The sequence below is a fragment of the Otolemur garnettii genome, unplaced genomic scaffold (genome assembly GCF_000181295.1).
Source record: "Otolemur garnettii isolate 467f Iridium unplaced genomic scaffold, OtoGar3 scaffold00194, whole genome shotgun sequence".
Classification (NCBI taxonomy): Eukaryota; Metazoa; Chordata; class Mammalia; order Primates; family Galagidae; genus Otolemur; species Otolemur garnettii.
In genome coordinates, this window is record NW_003852589.1 from 1,550,879 (window position 1) to 1,571,032 (window position 20,154).

General features: G+C 41.4%; 1 protein-coding gene across 2 annotated transcripts in view; it reads right to left on the reverse strand.

Annotated features, from left to right (window-relative positions):
- The window catches only part of MTMR10 (myotubularin related protein 10), a 64,941-nt gene extending 50,862 nt beyond the window's left edge, over positions 1-14,079 (reverse strand). For both annotated transcript variants that reach the window (XM_023507621.1, XM_003801018.3), the window contains exons 1-2: positions 13,906-14,079; positions 13,351-13,411 (exon numbers count right to left, since the gene is read on the reverse strand). In XM_023507621.1, the coding sequence (XP_023363389.1) occupies positions 13,351-13,407 (57 nt within the window). In that variant the 5' untranslated portion in view covers positions 13,408-13,411; positions 13,906-14,079. The remainder of the gene's footprint in view (positions 1-13,350; positions 13,412-13,905) is intronic.
- Positions 14,080-20,154: the final 6,075 nt, after the last annotated feature.

Here is a 20,154-nt window from a genome sequence, read left to right on the forward strand (position 1 = left end):
ATTCATGAAGAATGAAACTATAGTCTCACATAATCCTCTCTGTATTTAACAAAAACATAATAAATTTGAGTTCATAACAATTGTTATTCAAAGTTCTTGAAAATGCACAAGGCTAGCTTCAGGAATAGCTCCTTAACACTTACTTGATGATTTCACTAAAATCTGCTCATGTCAAGTTCTCAGCTCCCATCACTTGAGTTAACCTGCATTCTGAAGACAGCCTCTTTCCTGTGGCCTCGAGGGCCTGCACGCTGAGCCAGCCATCAAGGTCTTCTCACCTCCACCACTCTGCCTGCAGTGGCTGCTTATTAATTACTCACGTGGACCATGCTGCTTCCAACCACAGGGTCTTTGAACAGGTTCCCATTTCGCAGATTATTTTTTCCTTCTCCCTGAGCCCAACCATTGTCTTAGAAATGTCTTTTTGTTATTTTTAATCTTCCCGCTTAGAATAAATCTCCTTATCATAGAACTATATACTTATAATTCTAGCACTTATCTTAGCCGTAATTTCATATATACACACATATATATATATATGAATAAATTTTTCCTTTTTTTTTTTTTTATTTTTGAAACAGAGGTTTAACTCTGTTTCCCGGGCTAGAGTACCATGATGTCAGCCTAGCCCACAGTAACCTCAAACTCCTAGGTTCTAGTGATCCTCCTGCCTCAGCCTTTAGAGAGCTGAGTCTATAGGCCAATAAGTTTTTCTATTTTTTTGTAGAGATAGGGTCTTGCTCTTGCTCACACTGGTCTTGAACTCTTGAACTAAGCGATCCTCCTGCCTTGGCCCCCCCGAGTGCTAGGGCTATAGGTGTGAGCCACCATGCCTGGCCTATATGTCTTTCTTAATTAAGCCCTGCCTTACTCTCAGGATTATATGCCCATAAGGGCAGAAGAAGAACTAATCTTTACTAAATGTGAAACTTTAGTGCCTGAAACAGTGCCCAGCACATAGTAGGCACCTGTTAAATGAGTGCTGAATGAACGCACAAATAGAATCACTTCACAACACATGGTTAGGCAGACATCCACCATCAGAAGCTGCTGACCAGTGCTTTTCAACATATTCTTATGTCACAGCACACTTGAACCTACAATTAAACTTTTATGGCACACTTAAATTATACTGATCAAAAAAAAAAAAAACAGAGAGAGAGAGAGTAAAAAAATAGACTTACTGTGCTTTGAACTTCTTTTGAAAGTAATTTAATTAATGATCTTTAAAATTTTTTGAGGCACACCTAAGATCTTCTCTCAGGCACGCCAGTCAAAAATCATTGGTTTAGGTAGAAGAAAAAACAGAAGTGCAATACGGCTAAGCAGCTAAGCCAGTTGGAAGATAAGGGTTGTTTGGGTAAACTTATACAAAGTTAGAAAAAAGTCACAGAACTGCCACTGCTTGCCTACACATGCACACAAAGCTATAAAATCTATCACTGGAAGTTTCTTGACAATAGTTCTGATTCTTTCAACAACCTGTAAGTGAAGGAAGGCAGATGTTTTCCCTAATACACAGATAAAGAACTTAGACCCAAGGAGGTTAAATCACTTTCTTAAGATCTTAAAAATAGTAAGACGTAAGCTTTGAACTTAAAACCAGTGTTCTAACTTCAAATCAAAGTATTTGTTTCCCTATACTTACATAAACTTAAATATACTACTGTCCACAACTGTATTGAAGATTCAAAATACTGGTCTTAACTAGATGCTGATGAGAAAAAAATTTTAAATGACAAAATACAGAAAAACTCATTGAATAATTCAAATACTAAAATTTAAATCTTCTAGAACTCTCTGAACAGAAAGCTTACTGATATGAGAATGATGGTACTGAATACTCAATCCTTTCTCCCCTGCACTAAATCCTAGCTACCAATTATAAAACTTAAATAAACAAATTACCCAAAGCCCGCTGAGACAGGGGACATAGTTCTGTAACACTGACTGCTTCACACCATAAGCACTGGCTGGCGTAGCGTAACCTCCTGCACCGAGTATTGTGCCACCTTAGCCGACTCATCAAAACAGGCTTCAAATAACACTAAAAAGTGCCTCCAGTACTAACAGTTATGATCCATACATATTTCTTATGTATGTTATACTCAAATAAAAGTTCACTTAAAAAACTAAACCAAACCACACCACACCACACCACAGGATGTCAGTGTCTTGAGAAGCAGAGCGCAGTAGTACCTAACAGGAAGAAGGAAATGCAGGCCCTGGCCCCATCCCACCAGCGAGCAAGGCCAACAGGTACACACCTGGAAGGTCCTGCTTCTCTAGAAACTGCATCCTTTAACTGATACTCAAATGTAAAATGTCATGTCTGGGCTTGGCGCCTGTAACTCAGCAGCTAAGGCGCCAGCCACATACACCAGAGCTGGCAGGTTTGAATCTAGCCCCGGCCTACCAAACAACGACAACTACAACCAAAAAACAGCTGGGCGTTGTGGCAGGCACCTGTAGTCTCAGCCACTTAGGAGGCTGAGGCAAGAGAATCATGTAAGCCCAAGAGTTTGAGATTGCTGTGAGCCATGATGTCACAGCACTCTACTGAGAGCGACATAGTGAGACTAAAAAAAAAAAAGAAAGTCTATGAATGCAGAGAGAAAGAAAGAGAAGGAGAAGACTGCATCTAGTAAGTCCAGAGTATGGTAAATCCATGGGCCAAATTCAAAACTCTATTTTGTAAATAAAATTTTACTGAAACACAGTCATGCACAGCTCTTTTGTTTGTGTACTGTCTATGGCTGCTTTCGCAGGACCAGATAGAGACTTTATGGCCCACAAAACCATACCACCTGGTACTTACAGAAAAGGTATGCTGACCTCTGTGTTAGAGACAGTTACTTAAGTGATAACTCTTCAAATTATGTGACACAGGCTTATAAGTTTCAATGAGGCACATTAGTTTAAAAGGAACGAAGTGAAGTACCTTCAAACTAAAGTGCTTTCAAACTGCAATGCTAGAGTCACCCCAGGGAGCGCTGGATGACTGCTGGGAGGAGCGGGGAGGGTGGATCTCCTGCTGGAGTGTGTGTACTAGAGTCAAGACAAAAAGTCTCCTTTCTCACCAAGGAGCCACAGCACTCAGCAGAAAGTAAATGTGGAAACCAGGTCTAACTACTGCGCCACCCATGCTCCATCAGCAAAAGCAAAAGCACAAACCTGTGAGTAGACCTGGAGGCTAGATTAGAGCCTGAGATAAAGGTATCAACTCCGGTCTGCCTTAACCTACGCTGATGAGAGATACAGTTACAAAGAGATGTGTGTGTGCATGGGTTGGTATAATTTCTAGCTCTGCACGCCTGAAAGGTCTAAAAGCAATGACACTCCAGCAACAGTATGTACACTGAGTGCCCAAACTTGGTTTTTAAATACCATTCTTCAATAAAAGGAACGAGAGTTCCTTAGAGAATTGGTTAATTAGAAGGTTGGGGCAAGGGCAATAGGAGGAGTTGGGAGCCTCTGGTAGTGCCAGAATGCCAGAAAATAAGGAAGTGAAAATAAAGAGGAAGAACATTTCAAAAGGAACATGAAAGAACTCCCAATGGCCAAAGCTGGGACAATCCATACAACAGAAGAAGTGACAATAATGCAGGACTGTGACATAAAGAGCGAATGAGCATTTGTGAATCCACACTGATGTGGAGATGACTGAGTACATAAAAAATAAATGGGGAGGCTCGGCGCCCGTAGCACAGTGGTTACTGTGCCAGCCACATACACCCAGGTTGGTGAGTTCGAACCCAGCTTAGGCCAGCTAAATAACAATTACAACTGCAGCAAAAAATAGTCGGGCATTGTGGTGCAGTAGGTATGGTGCTGGCCACATACACCAAAGCTGGTGGGTTTGCTAAAGCAACAATGAAAACTGCAACAACAAAAAATAGCCAGATGTTGTGATGGGTGCCTATAGTCCCAGCTACTTGGGAGGCTGAGGCAAGAGAATCGATTAAGCCGAAGAATTTGAGGTTGCTATAAGCTGTGATGCCATTGCACTCTACTGAGGGTGACATAGTGAGACTCTGCCTTAAAAAATAAATAAATTAAATAAATAAATAAATAAGGGGAGAAGAGACAAGTTTTCCTCACAGAGGAATTCCAACCAATATACAAGGAGTAAGGGAACACCACAGTAAAGATGAAGGAACTGTCATGGACTAAACACCCAAGACTGACTGACTGCTGTGAAAAATACGCACTATGATGCTACGATTAGTGAGCAAAACTTTGAGGAGAAACAGGCTATTTGTATAGGCAAAAAGCTCTTTCCCAAAATATTTCCTAATTGCTGTGGTAGTTTTCACATATATATGCCTACAAATTCTTGATTCTCCTCTCTCCAGGGGCGGAGTTTAATTGCTAAAACCTTGAACATGGCTGTGGATTTGGTGACTTGCTTCCAACAGCATATGGAAAAGGAAAAACAGTAACTTTCCAGAACAGAAACCTGACCAATACCACCTTAAGCTGTAGCAACTGAGGTTTACCATCTTCAGTGACCCATCATGTCGATGGCCTGTGGCTGCTCACACGATGCAAGGACAGGGTTACACCTCTGTGGTGGTCTCCCACCCACTCCATGACCTCTGCGTAATCACAACAAACATCAAACAAACCCAAACTGAGGGATATCGTACAAAATACTACCTGAGTAGTACTTTAAGAGTGTCACTGGAAATCTGAGTAAAGAGTATACACAGATTCTTCTTACTACTTAGAGCAGTGGTTCTCAACCTTCCTAATGCCTCCTAATGCCACTACCCTTTAATACAGTTCCTCCTGTTGTGGTGACCCCAACCATAAAATTATTTTCATTGCTACTTCATAACTGTAATTTTGCTACTGTTATGAATTGTAATGTAAATATCTGATATGCAGGATGGTCTTAGGTGACCCCTGTGAAAGGTTCGTTTGACCTCCAAAGGGGTCTTAACCCACAGGTTGAGAACCACTGACTTAGAGGCTTTTCTAAGTCTGAAATCATGTCTAAATTTTAAAAAGTCAATTTAATAAAGTTTCTGGGAGAGCTTGGTCAGAACCAAAAATCTATTAATTATAAAATTATTCTTTTTTATTAGATATATTTCCAGGTTTAAAGAGCTTTCATATGTATTATAGGAGGAAAAACAGAAATCTAATTAAGAAAAAAGAGTCAAGGTCTTGAAAGACAAGAAGAGATGGAGAAACCGTCCCAGGTTCAGGAGCTATAATGACAGACTGCCATGTGGAACAATGAATGGGATCTTGAAACGGATAAAGGACGTTAGTGGAAAAACTAGGGAAATGTGAATAAAACCTGAAAGGTAGTGAATAGTATTGTTTATTTCTTAGTTTAGCTAAATTTACCAAGGTCATAGAAGATATTAACATGAGAAGAAGCAGAGTGCAGAGTTCACATTAATGCTCTACTCTTTCATATAACTCTTAGAAATCCAAATTTATTTAAAAATAAAACTAATAAAGAAAAAACAGACAACCCCCCCCCCCACCACACACACAATTGGTAACAAAAAGTAAAACAGGCATTCTGGGCTAGGATGTTTTAAGGAAAACTGAGTGTCACACAGCTATTTTTTACAGAATAAAAACAAGCCTCTGGCAGAGCAAAGAACAGAAGTAGGGAAGGACAGAGGGGAAGAAAAGAAGGGTACTTCTGGGGAGATGCTACAATTAGGTCTTCCTATATTATAGTCCTATAATCAAATACGCATCAAGTTAACCTGGCTTGAGTTTCATTTGGTAACACTGAAGTTTGTTCATGTAGAACTAGTCTTTATAATATCAAGCTATGTGACTACCTGCTCACATGAGTTACCTGCTCAAAACTTAAAAAAAAGGAATGCAGGAGATACTGTAATTTATGGTACAAGATACTGTAATTTACTGATGTACTGTGCAACACAGTGGGGGATAGAAATTAGGATATAGACAGAGAACGAAGATACAAAGTAGCCTCTTCCTACATAGAATATTTAAAAAGAATAATACTGAGACTGTTCTTATTTACATTTTAAATTAGTGACCCCAAAAACTCATCATAAAAACTTCAAAACTCCAGGGCCATGAAGTTTCATTTGACTGTGCTCTTTTTATACAGTAAAGCCATGGTGGGCTAGAGACTGCTGGTTGGCCTGTGAGAACCCACCAGGATCCTCTCTCCTAGCTCTGTGCTAGGCCGCGTCACCTGTCAGCCACAGTGTGACCACTTGCACCACAAGCACTCCCCAGCACAACACTGGTGGGGAGCCACAGGGAAGACTCGGAAGACAAAGTAGGAAATTAACCTGAGGGTTGTGTGAGCAAAAAGCATCACAGGAAAAATGAGAAGATGGGCTCAGCACCTGTAGCTCAAGCGGCTAAGGCGCCAGCCACATACCAGAGCTGGCGGATTCAAATCCAGCCCCTGCCAGCCAAACAATGACAACTACAACCAAAAAAATAGCCAGGTGTTGTGGCAGGTGCCTGTGGTCCCAGCTACTTGGGAGGCTGAGGCAAGAGAATCGTTTAAGCCCAGGAGTTGGAGGTTGCTGTGAGCTGTGATGCCACAGCAGAGGCTCTATCTCAAAAAAAAAAAAAAAAAGAAAAAAAAAATGAGAAGATGATGAGCCAAGAGTCTTTATCATAACATGGTAGGAAAATCAAGAAATTATCAAAGTTTGTTTTCTCAAGACCCTTTCATCTGTAAAGATAAATGAGACAGGAAAATAATTAAAGTTAATATTTCTCAAAATGGTATACAGCTAGGAAAGTTTTTAATTCCCAGAGGATGAAAAAACCATGTCATATTATCTCTCCCAATACCTCACATATTTATTTATTTATTTACTTACTTATTTATTTTTTGAGACAGTCTCAAGTTGTTGCCCTGGATACAGCACTGTGGCATCACAGCTTCACAGCAATCTCAAACTCTTGGGCTTAAGTGATTCTCTTGCCTCAGCCTCCCAGGTAGCTGGGACTACAGGCGCCCACCACAACGCCTGGCTATTTTTTTTGTTGCAGTTAATCACTGTTGCTTTAGCAGGCCCTGGCTGGGTTCAAACCCACCAGCTTGGGTGTATGTGGCCAGCACCCTGCCCACTGAGCTATGGTGCTACCCACCTTATGTATTTAGACAGTCAATGTGTTTGATGTATAGAAATAATCTTTCCCATGAAATAGACTAATACAAAGGCTCACTGTGCACAGTGGCTAATTAACCTATTGGATGGGTACAGGCCCAAAGCATAATTTAACCCATGGCTCAGAATGGAGGGGTTTCCCTGAGATGTGGGACTTTTACCACTAAAACGAGGACAGCCTCAGGCAAACCGGTACACAGTAGTCACCCTAGTTTTAGATAAATTCAGGAATTAAAGTGGTCTAAAAGTCACCAGAAGTTGAAACTATGTATAAGATAAACACAAAATGTCTGATGCTATCACTGGGACATAGTATTGACAGGATCTGATTCCATAGGTCACATACAATATAAAAAAGCACATAATCATGTGCCATATATATTCACTGAGTGCCATCCACAATACAGATCTCAGGAAGAGACAAGAATGAAATCTTGAAGGAAGAAAAGGGTTGAAATAGTAGAGAACATATGATAACAATAACAAAGGCCTAAATAAGGAATAAGACATCTGGGAGAAACTAAGGAATCAGCCCAATTATAGCAAATATCAATAGTGGGAAATAGTGAAAAATAAAGTCAGTGAGGTAGAATGTTAAAGAATTTGGATTTTATCATATTTAAGTAGGATTTTACTTATGGAGGTTCACTGATGAGCAGAAGTGGCAAGGTTAAGATAGCGACCGTGAAAGTAACAGAATGCTGGCCTAAGGTACTGCAGCAGCAAACACCCTCAAGGTTCTATAGGATAAATAAAAACCTAATGCTCAGTTTATGCTTCACATGTAGATACTGCAGTTGGTTACACTGGACACGCTACAAGTCTCTGGTCTTTCAAAAGCAACATATCCATGAATTAAAGTATTACAAAGTCAGTCTACAACCATCTATAAAGCCTATTTACAAAGAGGGATTGCATAAAACACCTAAAAGACAAAGTCTCTGCCTTTACGGGATTCACAATCCAACTGAGGAAATAAGATACATGCTGAGGCACAAAAGAAGAACAGTACATGAACAGGCCAAACAGTGAGTATGTAGAAAATAAACAAGTTACCTATCCAACAATGGCTGTTTTCATTTTCGAGATGGCCAATGGTGGTATGCGTTTCTGATCTTACTGTGAAATACTCTGACCATTAGGGCATTCATTATCAACCTAATAGTACATCTCAATAATGACAGTGCTGTTGGCATCGTAGACTGGCAGAGAGAAAGAATGAGCTGACAGCCTTTAGCACAGTGGTCCAGGCTTAGCAGGCACTCAAGACTTAGACTACAAGCACTTTTGGTGAAGACCTTTCCTAGTACTCATAGCCTTACCCAAAGGTAGGCCACTAGCCTAGGTGACCTTCCTTTAAACTCTCACAACTTTTTCTCTCCACTACTGAATTATTTCCTCGATGAACTGAAATTGTCTTAGAGCAAGACCCCATTTCTCCAGCTTTGTACCCTTTTGCCAAGTTAAACTGACCATGCACTTAATACCTGCGAAACAAAATAGTTCATTATTATCAGCGTTGGCATCAAGTCTTCTCCCTCCTACCTCATTGATTCTTAAAAAGATCATGCCCCAGGTTAGAAGGGAGCAAAGGCCACCAAGCCCTACTCCTGCAAATCTCACATCCTCATTACAAAGCCGCTGGCATTTCCCCAGTCTCTGCTTCAGCACAGCCAATGACAGGAAGCTCACTGTCTTCTAAGACATTCCATTTTCTGGCAGCTGAAATTCTTGAAAGTTCCTCCTCAAGCTGGGTCAATATCTGTCACGACCGTGAAAAGGGCAAAGACAAGGACAGAGCTCTTTTTACCTTACTAGAAAATTCTGTCTGGGCTGACTCCCAATCTGCTTCCCCACAGTTCCTAAGTATAAACCTGTACCATACTGTCACCAGTAGAGCCAGATGGGCTGTGCAGCTCAGGGGTTAAAGACACAGCTTGGGAGACAGACACAGAATCTGGTTCCACCCTTGCTCACTGTTTAACAATCTGCAAACTATAGTTTCTACAACGAATGGAGATAAATTGGCATCTTACCTGCCAGGTCATGAGGAATGACCTATAAACTCTGTTAGTTAAAGATCTTACTTCAAAGTGTCAGAGACACGTCAGAACTAGAGGAGCAAAAGGGAGAATTCTGTGGCTTTTGTGTTAGCTGGAAGGCAAGGAAAATAAAACTTAGAGGCCTGAACACCATCAGTATCGTCACTTCATGTCCTTCACTCTTTTGCACAGGTTCTCTGGAACTATGGCCACTGACATTACCAAAAAGGATCTCTTCCCTTAGCACTGATCTAAAAATATCCAGAGGCAGACCTGTGCTCATTCCTGCAGTCTAGAATGAGTTATCCTTGCTGGCTACCCTAGAACCTAAGGCTAGGTGGAGAAAGAATAGAACCATTTGCCAAAAGGAGGATACATTTTTCAGAAGATGGTAGATTCATGGGCAGACAAAATAACTGATGTTCTCTGTGTAAGTGCTCATTAAATTGTGTCTGTAATATTATATTAATAATATCAAGTCATGGTTTCTAGTTTATATTTCAAAGTAGATATACTGTAAAAATAATTTGAGAGACCAATAAGAGCTTTTAACCTTTTATTTTGCTATCTAAAAAAAGTTTTTTAAATCCATAGCTACCATCACTACATTTAACAAGAGAACAAATATCCTACACCAAAGAAGTTAGGACATAATCTCAGAATAAAAGACAGTCCTATAAGTCAAATAAGTTTAGTTTTATGAAAGCCAGCTGCATTCTTCTTAATTTTCCCATTTTGATCAAGGGCTGATAAAAACTCTATCCAGATCTGATGCCAGGCCCTGGCTAGAATTTGGGAACCACTGATCCAGGTCACAATCTTCTACCTTATCAACAGGCAGCGAGTTCACTCCAGGCCTTGGTGTGATCCAGGCATGCTACAATTCCAGGATTTTCCCCACCTAGCACAGACCCTAGCACCTGGGAGATACTCACATGCTCACCAAACCAAGCCATCCGTCCTGCAGCTATCAAGAAAAGACATACTCTCTTAACAGCGATGTGCAGGAATATAAGCAAGTAAGCACACATTTTAAAATTTGTACATGATTTTCAAAAGGTACTGGAGTGATTTCACACATGTATATACAATCATTAAAAGAATGAGATTCACATAATGACGGGAAGATGAAGAGAAAGCCTATGCAGAAGCTAACTACTTCGACAGAGTACTATATGTCAATTCCATAGAAATCTCTCTCTTGAAATGTCTGGGATAAAATAACACAGTGTTCCTCTTTGTTCTCCTAAACCTGAGAGTTGATCTCTCTCTGTGTGCATGACTAAGGCACCAGATTAAGCAGGTGGTGTAGGGGTTCTTCTCATTCAGTCATTCATTCAATAAACATCTCTGTGTCCATTGCATTCTAGGCACTATGCTTGACATCAGGACCATAAAGTTGAATTAGGTTCAATTGTCATCTCAAGGAGCTTCATGAACCAGGAAAGCTGAAATTACTAACATAAACCACAAAATTACTAGTTATTTTCTTTGCTTAATGAAAGAAGAAGATCATTTTAAATGTAACCTTGTTAAGTTTCAACAGAGCACATGGTGACTACACACAAATAAACAATTGATCTTGTGCTCTAATTTTCATATTCTTATTGAATTAAAAGTTCAAACTTCAGGCAACTGAAGTAGGATATCCTTGGATCTTAGGCATTATGCCAAAACATGGCATGCAATATTATGTCTCTGAACAATTGATTCTGTGTGCCTGTAAAAAGCAACAGGTGGTTTGCCTATGTTTTCTACTGATTTCTAATGTCAAGGAAGGCCAGAACTATACTAGTCAATGCCTGTTAGTAAAAACCCTATCCTAGCCTAGGTCTTTAGATCACCAATACTTTATTTTTCACTTGTCTTCCAGATTTCATAGTAGTGTAGTATTCCGCAGGCCAAGAAGAATTAACAGAGGTTCTAGTTGGAGGTGGAGTCGTGATATAAAGGTAAAGAAGGAAACAGAGACCCCAAAGGAGTGGCCAGAGAGAATAGTGAGAAGAGTGTGGAAAGGTCAGAATGAGAGACAAAGAATAGAAGGGGTGAAGGGGGGCAGATGACACAGCAGTTCAGGACTGTTCACGTGTTCTGTAAGAGTAGGGCAGGTGCAACAGAGCACCGGTGACAGAGCCGTCATGTAGGCACGTACAGATTTTGGCTGTGACTGGGAGTCAATGCAAGAAAAATTAACAAGTCAGAGAATTCCTTAATGAGTAAAACAATTCAGACTGAGTTGCTATTTCTGGGACAAGTAAACCACTTATAGTCAGGAATTGGGTTTGAAATCTCCCCAGAAAACTTCTGACTTTTCAGAAGAAAGGTCAGTATGTAGTAATTTCACAAATAACCCTAAATGAGAAAAATGTATCAATATTTAGTAACACTTTTAATAAGCATATCTTAAACCTAAAAAGCTAATTTAAAAAAATCAAGTATTAGCATTTGTAGCAAAGACCACGTTGTTTATTACTGTCAAATAACAGTATCGGTAGGAGGGAATCAGAGCCTAAGAACCAAGCCAGTTCAAAGTAAAGGAAGCCAAAGTTCAACAGCTCACAGGCATTCATTCAAGATGAGTACTGTTTCCCTCTGCTGCCTTTAAATGCCTGGAGTGACTAAGACTCAAACAGAGCACACAGGGAGCAAGGGTTATTAGTAATTCTATTGTTCACTCTGAGGAAAAGTACAGAGGATTAACTAGTACATACTGAGTGAAAAACATTAACAAAATCAAAGGAAAATACTCACAACTAATTCCCATAATAAAGTTTAAAAGAACTTTTAAGAGTTAGCATCTACCATATGGATCCAAATATTGATGTTTTTAATGTTTGTTCCTACTTACTATTTGAAATTTTAAAGTTTCCAAATTTGGTCAGTTACAACCCACAAAGTTCTAATTACTTTATTAGATCTGGGTTTAAGTAAAGTCTCTGAGATGTTTAAATGTTGACAGTTACCACACAAGCTGGTATTATACAATATTTCAGGTTTAAAACAGGCTTACTAACTATCTGGCTATATCCCCTCCTCAGATTATATTAAAGTGACATTTCCTAATTCTTACACAATGTGAAATACTAGTCAAATAATACTTTGTATGTTCTAAAACTAAAGTCTTATCTACCACCAATCCCTACCTCTGTATTGCAAGTCTTTCTTCTAAGGTAAATTTTGTTCTAAAGCAGTAATTCTCAATCAGGAGAAGCTTTGTCCCCTGGAGGTACCAAAAACCCAAATCCAAACCAAAAGATCTGATAATGCCCGTGGCAAATAGATGGCAGGGGATAGGGGTACTACTGGCATCTCATGGCTACAGGCCCCCTGCCCCCAAAACAAAGAATTATCCTGCCCCAAATGTCAATAGCGCCTCTGTTGGAAAACTCTATTCTAAACTGAAACAACAAATTTGCAAATACAGCTGACAACTTCAAATATAACTGCCAAGTAATTCAAAGCAGTAAGCTTTGTTATTGGTACATAATCAAAAGTCGCTTTTCACACTATCAATGCACTAAAATGATTTGACTATTAATTATCAATAAATTACATTGCAGGACTGACAGGAAGGGTGAAGAGCACTTTACTACTCAAGGAATTAAAGTTTACTTCCATTCAGAAAGAACATTTCCAGAGATAAAAGAGAAAACGAGGTGGTGATATTCTTTTTTTCTTTTATTTTTTTGAGACAGAGTCTCACAACGTCACCCTTGGTACAGTGCTGTGGCATCACAACTCACAGCAACCTCAAACTCTTGGGCTTAAGCGATTCTCTTGCCTCAGCCTTCCAAGCAGCTGGGTCTACAGGCACCCGCCACAATGCCCGCCTATTTTTTGTTTGCAGTTGTCATTGGTGTTTAGCAGGCCCGGGGAAGGGCTCGAGCCCACCAGCTTTGGTGTATGTGGCTGGCGCCCTAATCACTGAGCTACAAACGTAGAGCCAGGTGGTGATATTCTTAAGTTTTCTTTGATGGTTTAAACTTTCAAGGATAAACACCAATTAATCATTTTTTTGTTGCTGTTGTAGTTCTGTAACCATTTTTCCCCCACAATCATTAGATTTTTAACTGGAGGAAATTTAAGAAGATAAAGTTAATCACAAGATCCTAGCCGCTAGAATAATCTTGGACAAATTATATCACTACAGTATCTTTTAGGAGGCTAATGCTTACCTGGCAAAAGAACTGGCTCCAGTTTTTTAATCTTCGGTTCCGAACTGATTTTATCATCTGTCTGAAACACATTAATAAAATAAATCAAAACTCACCCCCAAATAAGATACCATGACAAGTTTTCTAGGTGATGACATATGCGACAGACATAGTCCCCATTTGAATGACTGGGGGTCACCACAACATGAGGAACTGTATTAAAGGGTCGCAGTATTAGAAAGGTTGAATACCATTGCTCTAGCAAGTGCCTACAAGCGCTGCAATCACGCTGGTGGTCACTGATCTACGAACAAAATAAACCCAGTTCCAAACACTGCCTTGGTCTCAGCACACGGCAAAACTAGGGGACGACAGGACTCGGGTAGAGAATGGCTGCTGCAGAGTTTCACAAGTTTCCACCGGGCCAGTGGGGGCTCCCGACGCCGGGAAACCAGCTCCCACCCGGCGGGGGGCGCAGCGGGCCGCGGCCCCCGGGAGTCCTCCAGTTCCCGGTGCCGGCCTGGCGGCTCCCCGGAAGCGCCAGAGAGGGGATCCCGCAGGCACCGGGGTGTTTACCTGAGGCGGCGGCAGGAGGTAGGACCTGAAGGTGGGTCTGGGCGGCTTGAGGGAGAACATGGTCTCACTGCCTTCGGCCCCCAACCCGTCGCCGGCCAGCAGCAGCGCTGCCGCCTCCCGACTCCTCTGGACTTAGAGCTGCCCGGGTAGCCGCCCAGACCCCGTGTGCCGCCGGCCGGGCCGGGCGGACTGGCGGGCGGGGACACCGCGGAGCCCCCGCCCGAGCGGGGAGGAGCCGGGCAGAGCCGGGCCGGAGCGGGCGCTGGGACCCATCCCCGGAAGGGCCGGCGCCCCGCCCCGAGATGGCGCTCGAGGCCCGCGGCCCGCTCCCCGCCAGTAGCCCGCGCTGGCACCGGAACGCGAGCTGCGCCGAGCGCCCGCCGCCCGGTCTCAGCGAGGGGCCTGGGGCACTCGGCGCCGGGCGGCCATCTTGCGAGGACGGCCTGGGACGGCGCTGCTACGGCGGCCCGCAGGGGTCACGGCGCCCGCGGGGCCTACGGCGGCTCGCAGGGGCCACGGTGGCCAAAGGACGCTGCTGTGACCTAGACGCAGGGTAACATGTGTGCAGAGTGCCCCGCGACTGCCCCTGCACTCGCACGTACACAGGGTCAGTCGTCCGGCCTGGTCAAGCATTATTTTGAAGTCCTCCGGAAGGAACCTGGGGCGGGAGGGAAGGTGACTGAGATCCTGGAGCGTGGCTGTCACACTGTCTGCGCCCCGAGTATGGGGACTGCTCTGGGAAAGGGGCCGGTGCAGCCAACAGTGACCAGGTCCAAACGTTCAGCGCGTTTCGTACCGCTTGCCATAAACCTCCCTCCAAAGTCGCATACTTGGGGAAGATTTTCTGCCATCATCCGGTCTTACTGTTTTTTCTCAAAAGTATGAGACAGGGATGTCCTTGTACCAGTGGAGCCCACAGCTGGTTTCCAAAAGCTGCTGAAATTTGTGTGTGTTGGGACTGGACAGATGACTTTGACAGGCAACCCAGGCTCCTCAATTTAGAAAAGATTTTAAGTAAGTTGCCTTCCTTTCTTTTCTAGCTCAGCATCATAAGATGCTAATGAATATAAATGATCAAAAGCCCATCAAGAGTAAGGCCCTAGCGGTGGGCAGCTTCAATAGGCTTTGGAACCGAAAATCTGCCTGTTAATTGCAAAGAACAGACGAATTCTAGCATGTCAGGCTCAGTGCATTTCTGAACTCTTTAACTGCATTTTTGGAATTCTGACCTATTTCTGAAACTGGAGCAGCCTTTGGTGGAAGGGGGCTAGTAGTGTTACATTTTGGTAAATCTATTAGTTTAGACTAGGTCCTTCTTAGTCTACTAGGTTTGAAGTATAAAACCCTAATCCAGCCTTTTATGATTAATGTCACAGGGAAGCTTCTGTCTGGCCATACCAATTACACCCATACAACTGTTCCTCATGGGAACATTTAACAAGATTCAGAAAGTTGCACTTTTTATGAAAATAATTTATTCTGAATTTAGAACCTGTTTGAATAACATGTGGTTCCATTTTGCCCAGGAGCCATAATTTTACTTTAACAATATTAATTCTGTTGCCTTTCTTTCTTTCTTTCTTTCTTTCTTTTTGAAACAGAATCTCAGTCGCTCTGGGGTTAAATGCCATGGCGTCATAGCTCACAGCAACCTCAAACTCTTGGGCTTAAGAGATCCTCTTGAGCTGGGACTACAGGTGCCAGCCAGGATGCCCAGCTAATTTTTCTACTTTTAGTAGAGATGGGGTCCTGCTTTGCTCAGATCTCAAACTCCCGAGCTCAGGTGATCCACTAGTGTTGGCTTCCCAGAATGGTGGTATTACAGGCGAGAGCCCTCTAGATGTTAGAAACAGCCATGCACATTTTTATTTCTATGAATATCCTGTCATTCTACATTGAATGAATTTTTTTCTACAAATGCTCTTCAAGTGATAATTGGCTTTTTCTTTATACTTGAATGACTCTGTGGCTTTCTGTACAGGTTTTCTCAGTATCTGCAGCTCTTAATATGTTAACATACAACTAAAAAGTGGAAAAGCTCTGATTTCCAGATTTAATGTGGGCTTAACCCTAAATTTTATGACATTTTTCAGATGCATTCATCTGCTTAGGCTGCCATAACAAAATACCACAGACTGGTGGTTTAACCAAAAGAAACTTATTTCTCACAGTTCTGGGGTCTGGGAAGTCCAAGATAAAGAGGCTGGTGAGGCAGGGTGAGGGCTGTGTGCCTGGTGAGGGCTGTGTGCCTGGCTTGCAGATGGCTGTCTCTCACTGTCCTCACATGGTAGCAGAGGGTGTTCAGTTAGCTTTCTGGTGTCTCTTCTTGTAAGGATGCCAATCCTAATAGATTAGGGACACATTTATGTTAACCTTAATTACCTCCTAACAGCTCTATCTCCAAATATCACACAGGGGTTGGGATTTCCATATAAGCATATCGAATCATAATTGAGTCCATAATGTTGGTCTTACAGCCTCTTCTCAGATCCTGATCTCCTTGACTGCTCTGTATGTTTGGTATAGTTTATCGTTCTTTTCTTTTGGCTCTATTTAAAAAAAGTTTTTGTTTTTGTTTTTTGGTTTTTTTTTTTTTTTGAGAGAGAGTCTCACTCTGTGCCCTGGGTGGAGTGCTGTGGCATCATAGCTCATAGGAACCTTGATCTCTTGGGCTCAGGCGATCCCCTGGCCTCAGCCTCCAAGTAGCTGAGACTACAAGTGCCTACCATAATGCTCAACTAGTTTTATTTTTAGTAGAGATGTCATTTTGTCATTGCTCAGACTGGTCTTGAACTCCTAAGCTCAAGCAATCCTCCCACCTAGCCTCCCAGAGTGCTGGGATTACAGGTGTGGGCCAACATGCCCGGCCCCTTCTTTTGACTCTAATGTCACTATTTTATCCTGCTTCACCTGTTTTTCTGACTACACCTGTTTCTGTTAATGGTTCTTCTATCATTGAGAATGGTGGAATTCCCTACAGATCATCTCCTTTTTCCTATCCAAAAAAGAAAAGAACTAACATTTCTTGAATACTTATTAGATGCTAGGCACTTTATATATTCCTTCAGGCACTCATTCAGTGAGCTGATGAATTTGTAGAAAGAATTAACTCTGTGCCTAGCACTATTCAGGACACTAAGAAGACAACGTTTCTACTTTTCATGACATTTTCATTCTTGGTAGAGAGATGTAAAAAGTCAGCATATTACATACCAGGTGGTAACAAGTGCTACGAAGAAAAATTAAACATGGAAAAAGAATGAGGGTTCTATTTTTCAACAGGGAGGTGAATGTGATCAGAGAAGGCTTTTCTCATTAGATGACATCTGAGTAGAGACCAAAGGAAGTGAAGAAGCAAGCTAGGTGGAAACCAGGAGGAACAGCATTTGCAGCAGAAGGAGGAACAGTACAAATGACGAGATGAGATCTTGTGTGACGTGTTTGAGGCCTGAAGTAGCCTAATGCAGTGGAAGAGGAGGTCGGGGAACTACAGGCCAGCTCACACTGGCCCTAAAAGTGGAGATGCTTTTGTAGTGTTTTGAGCTGAGTGTAATACAACCTGACTTACATTTTAAAATAATCATTTTAACTGTAGTGGTGCAGCATGGTGAAAGTTGGGAGACTAGTGGGGGGATGGGTGGGCATTATAATAGTTGGTATTTGCTAGAATGTCCAGATAGAAGAAGGTGATGGTAGTAGCAGTGGAAGAGGTTAGAAGTGGTATGTGTAATGTTTACAAAGTTATGCCATTGTCTGAGAATAAGGTCTTTTAAGGTGACTGTTAAGTAATTTAAAAACTCTGTTGCTTCAGGGAGAATTCTGGGAAGATGACAGCAGGAGCATAGTGTTTTAGTCCCCACATAAAACAGACAAAGCAACTATACAGCAAAACAAAAAACTCAAGGACAGCATCTACAAAAAATCTAAGTGGGAAGGTATCCCCATGATCTCCAAAATGTAAGCAAGTGGGAATGAACTAATTAGCAGCCATAAGATTACAAGACCTTTGTGGCATCTGCACAGGGAATTGATGACACATCTGGAGAACTCCAAAATAACCAAAAGGCATTTGCTGGAAGGCCCACCCTGTAAGTTGAGAACAGTAGCTGAAATAGGAATGGGTGTCTGCCTTCTCCACAAGCATGATGTATAGGGGACTCATGGCGAAGTCTGGAGGGACTGGAAAAATAGAGCTACAGGTACTTTTGAAACTAACCTGCTAGGTAGGCTTCGTCCAGGAAAGGGACCTGCGCTGAAGATAAACTGCTGGGCATGGAAACCAAATGGAGCAGAACAGAGACAATGGAAACAAAGGAAAGAGAAAGTCTGGATAAAAATGGAAGATGGGGGACTCTCCGAAATAAGCTTTGAAAATTAAAACAACAACAAAACTATGTAGTAACAACAAGGCATTCTCTGTGAAGTTAGAAAAGCTAGGCTGGATGAGGCCGCTCACACCTGTAATCCCAGCATTCTGGGAGGCCAAGGCAGGAAGATGGCTTGAGCTGAGGAATTGGAGACCAGCCCAAGGAAGAGCCAGACCCTGTCTCTACTAAACATAGAAAAATTAGCTAGGTGTGTTGGTACATGTCTGTGGTCCTAGCTACTCGGCAGGCTGAGGCAAGAGGATCACATAAGCCCAGGAGTTTGAGTTTGTGGTGAGCTGTGGTGATGCTACCAGCACTCTATCCAGGGTGACAGGGTGAGACTTTGTCTCAAAAAAACTGCTTTCTTCAAAAAGTTCAAGAAAACCAATTTTACACAAAAATAATCACAGGAAAGTATGGAAGTCAAATCCCATAGAAAATTACTGTAATGAAAGAGAATAAGAATAGAATAGCAATCATATGGGCAATGAAAATGCATTGGGAAGACATGCCCACCAAACAGATAAAAACTCAACATCTGCTATTTTGAAGTGAGCCCAAAAGTACTAAGACAGTGAAAGAACCATATAAATCAGAACCAGAAACATTTGAAATGAACAAATTCAGAGTAGAATTAGAAATGAGAGTCTACAATGAAGACTGAACTTAAAAAAAAAATCCTTAAGGATGAATAAACACAACTATGCTGTAAGAGAAGTAGAATCAGCAAAGGGAGAAAATTTACAAAATCAAAATCAATGAAGAGAGATAAACAGATGAGAGAAAGTGGCAGATGATGAAGATAAGATAAGGAGATTCAACAAACAGATAATTAGGAGTCCCTGGAAAAAGGGAAAGGTGAGGAAGACATAAGGGAAAAAAGCAAAGACTGTGCACTATGGATTAAAAAACTTCCTTGAAATTAAAAGAAAATATTTGAAACTACATATCATAAGAATACACTGAGCCCGAGTGTATTGATCTGGACTTGAGCAGCACAAGACACACTCTTTGTAAAACTACTGGACTTTAAAGAAAAAAACACGAAAATGTCTTGAGTTATCTACAAAACAAAAACAAACAAACAAACAAAACAATGACTTTTAAGTGAAAGAAAATAAGTTCACCATCAGACTTTTTGGCAGCAACGTTTTATGTCAGAAGAAAATGAAATAACATATTTAAAGTACTCAAGGAAAGAAAGTGTGAAAGGATAGTAATTATAATCACATATGATTAAATCCATGAGATCATAATGGTATTTAAAAAAATTAAACTATCAGACACCTGGAACAAAACTCTGATTTCCAGATGTGTTGTTTAGTTAATACTAAATTTCACGACATTCTCCAGATACCTAATTTAATTAGTCTGCACGGGCTTCTATAGCAAAATACACAGACTGGTAGATTAAAGGACAGAAATTTATTTTTCGTAGTTCTGGAGTTTGGGAAGTATAAGATCAAGATGCTGGCAAGGCGGAGAGCTGTCTGCCTGGCATCTTTTGGAGAAGGATAGAGAACCAATTCATTATTTTGAAAACTGGCAAATAAATGGGAAAAATCAATCAATCATTATTCCTGGTGTATAGTATGATGTATATCACTGTGTAGCTAACTAGTAAATGAAAGGAATCGTGTCTTTATAAAGTATTTCAGCTACTGAATGAAAAAGAAATAATAGAATTTGAGTATTACAATTTTCAGCTCCTATAAATTAAAATATCTGGGGATTGAGCATCAATAACTGATGACATCACAAAAAGGGAAACAATTAGACAGATGTGCCCATAATGAAAGGACCAGCACCCCAAATAGCTTTGCCCAAGGATTGAACCTGAGCCTGAATAAGCCTCTGACTCTCCCTGCCAACCTGCAGAAAC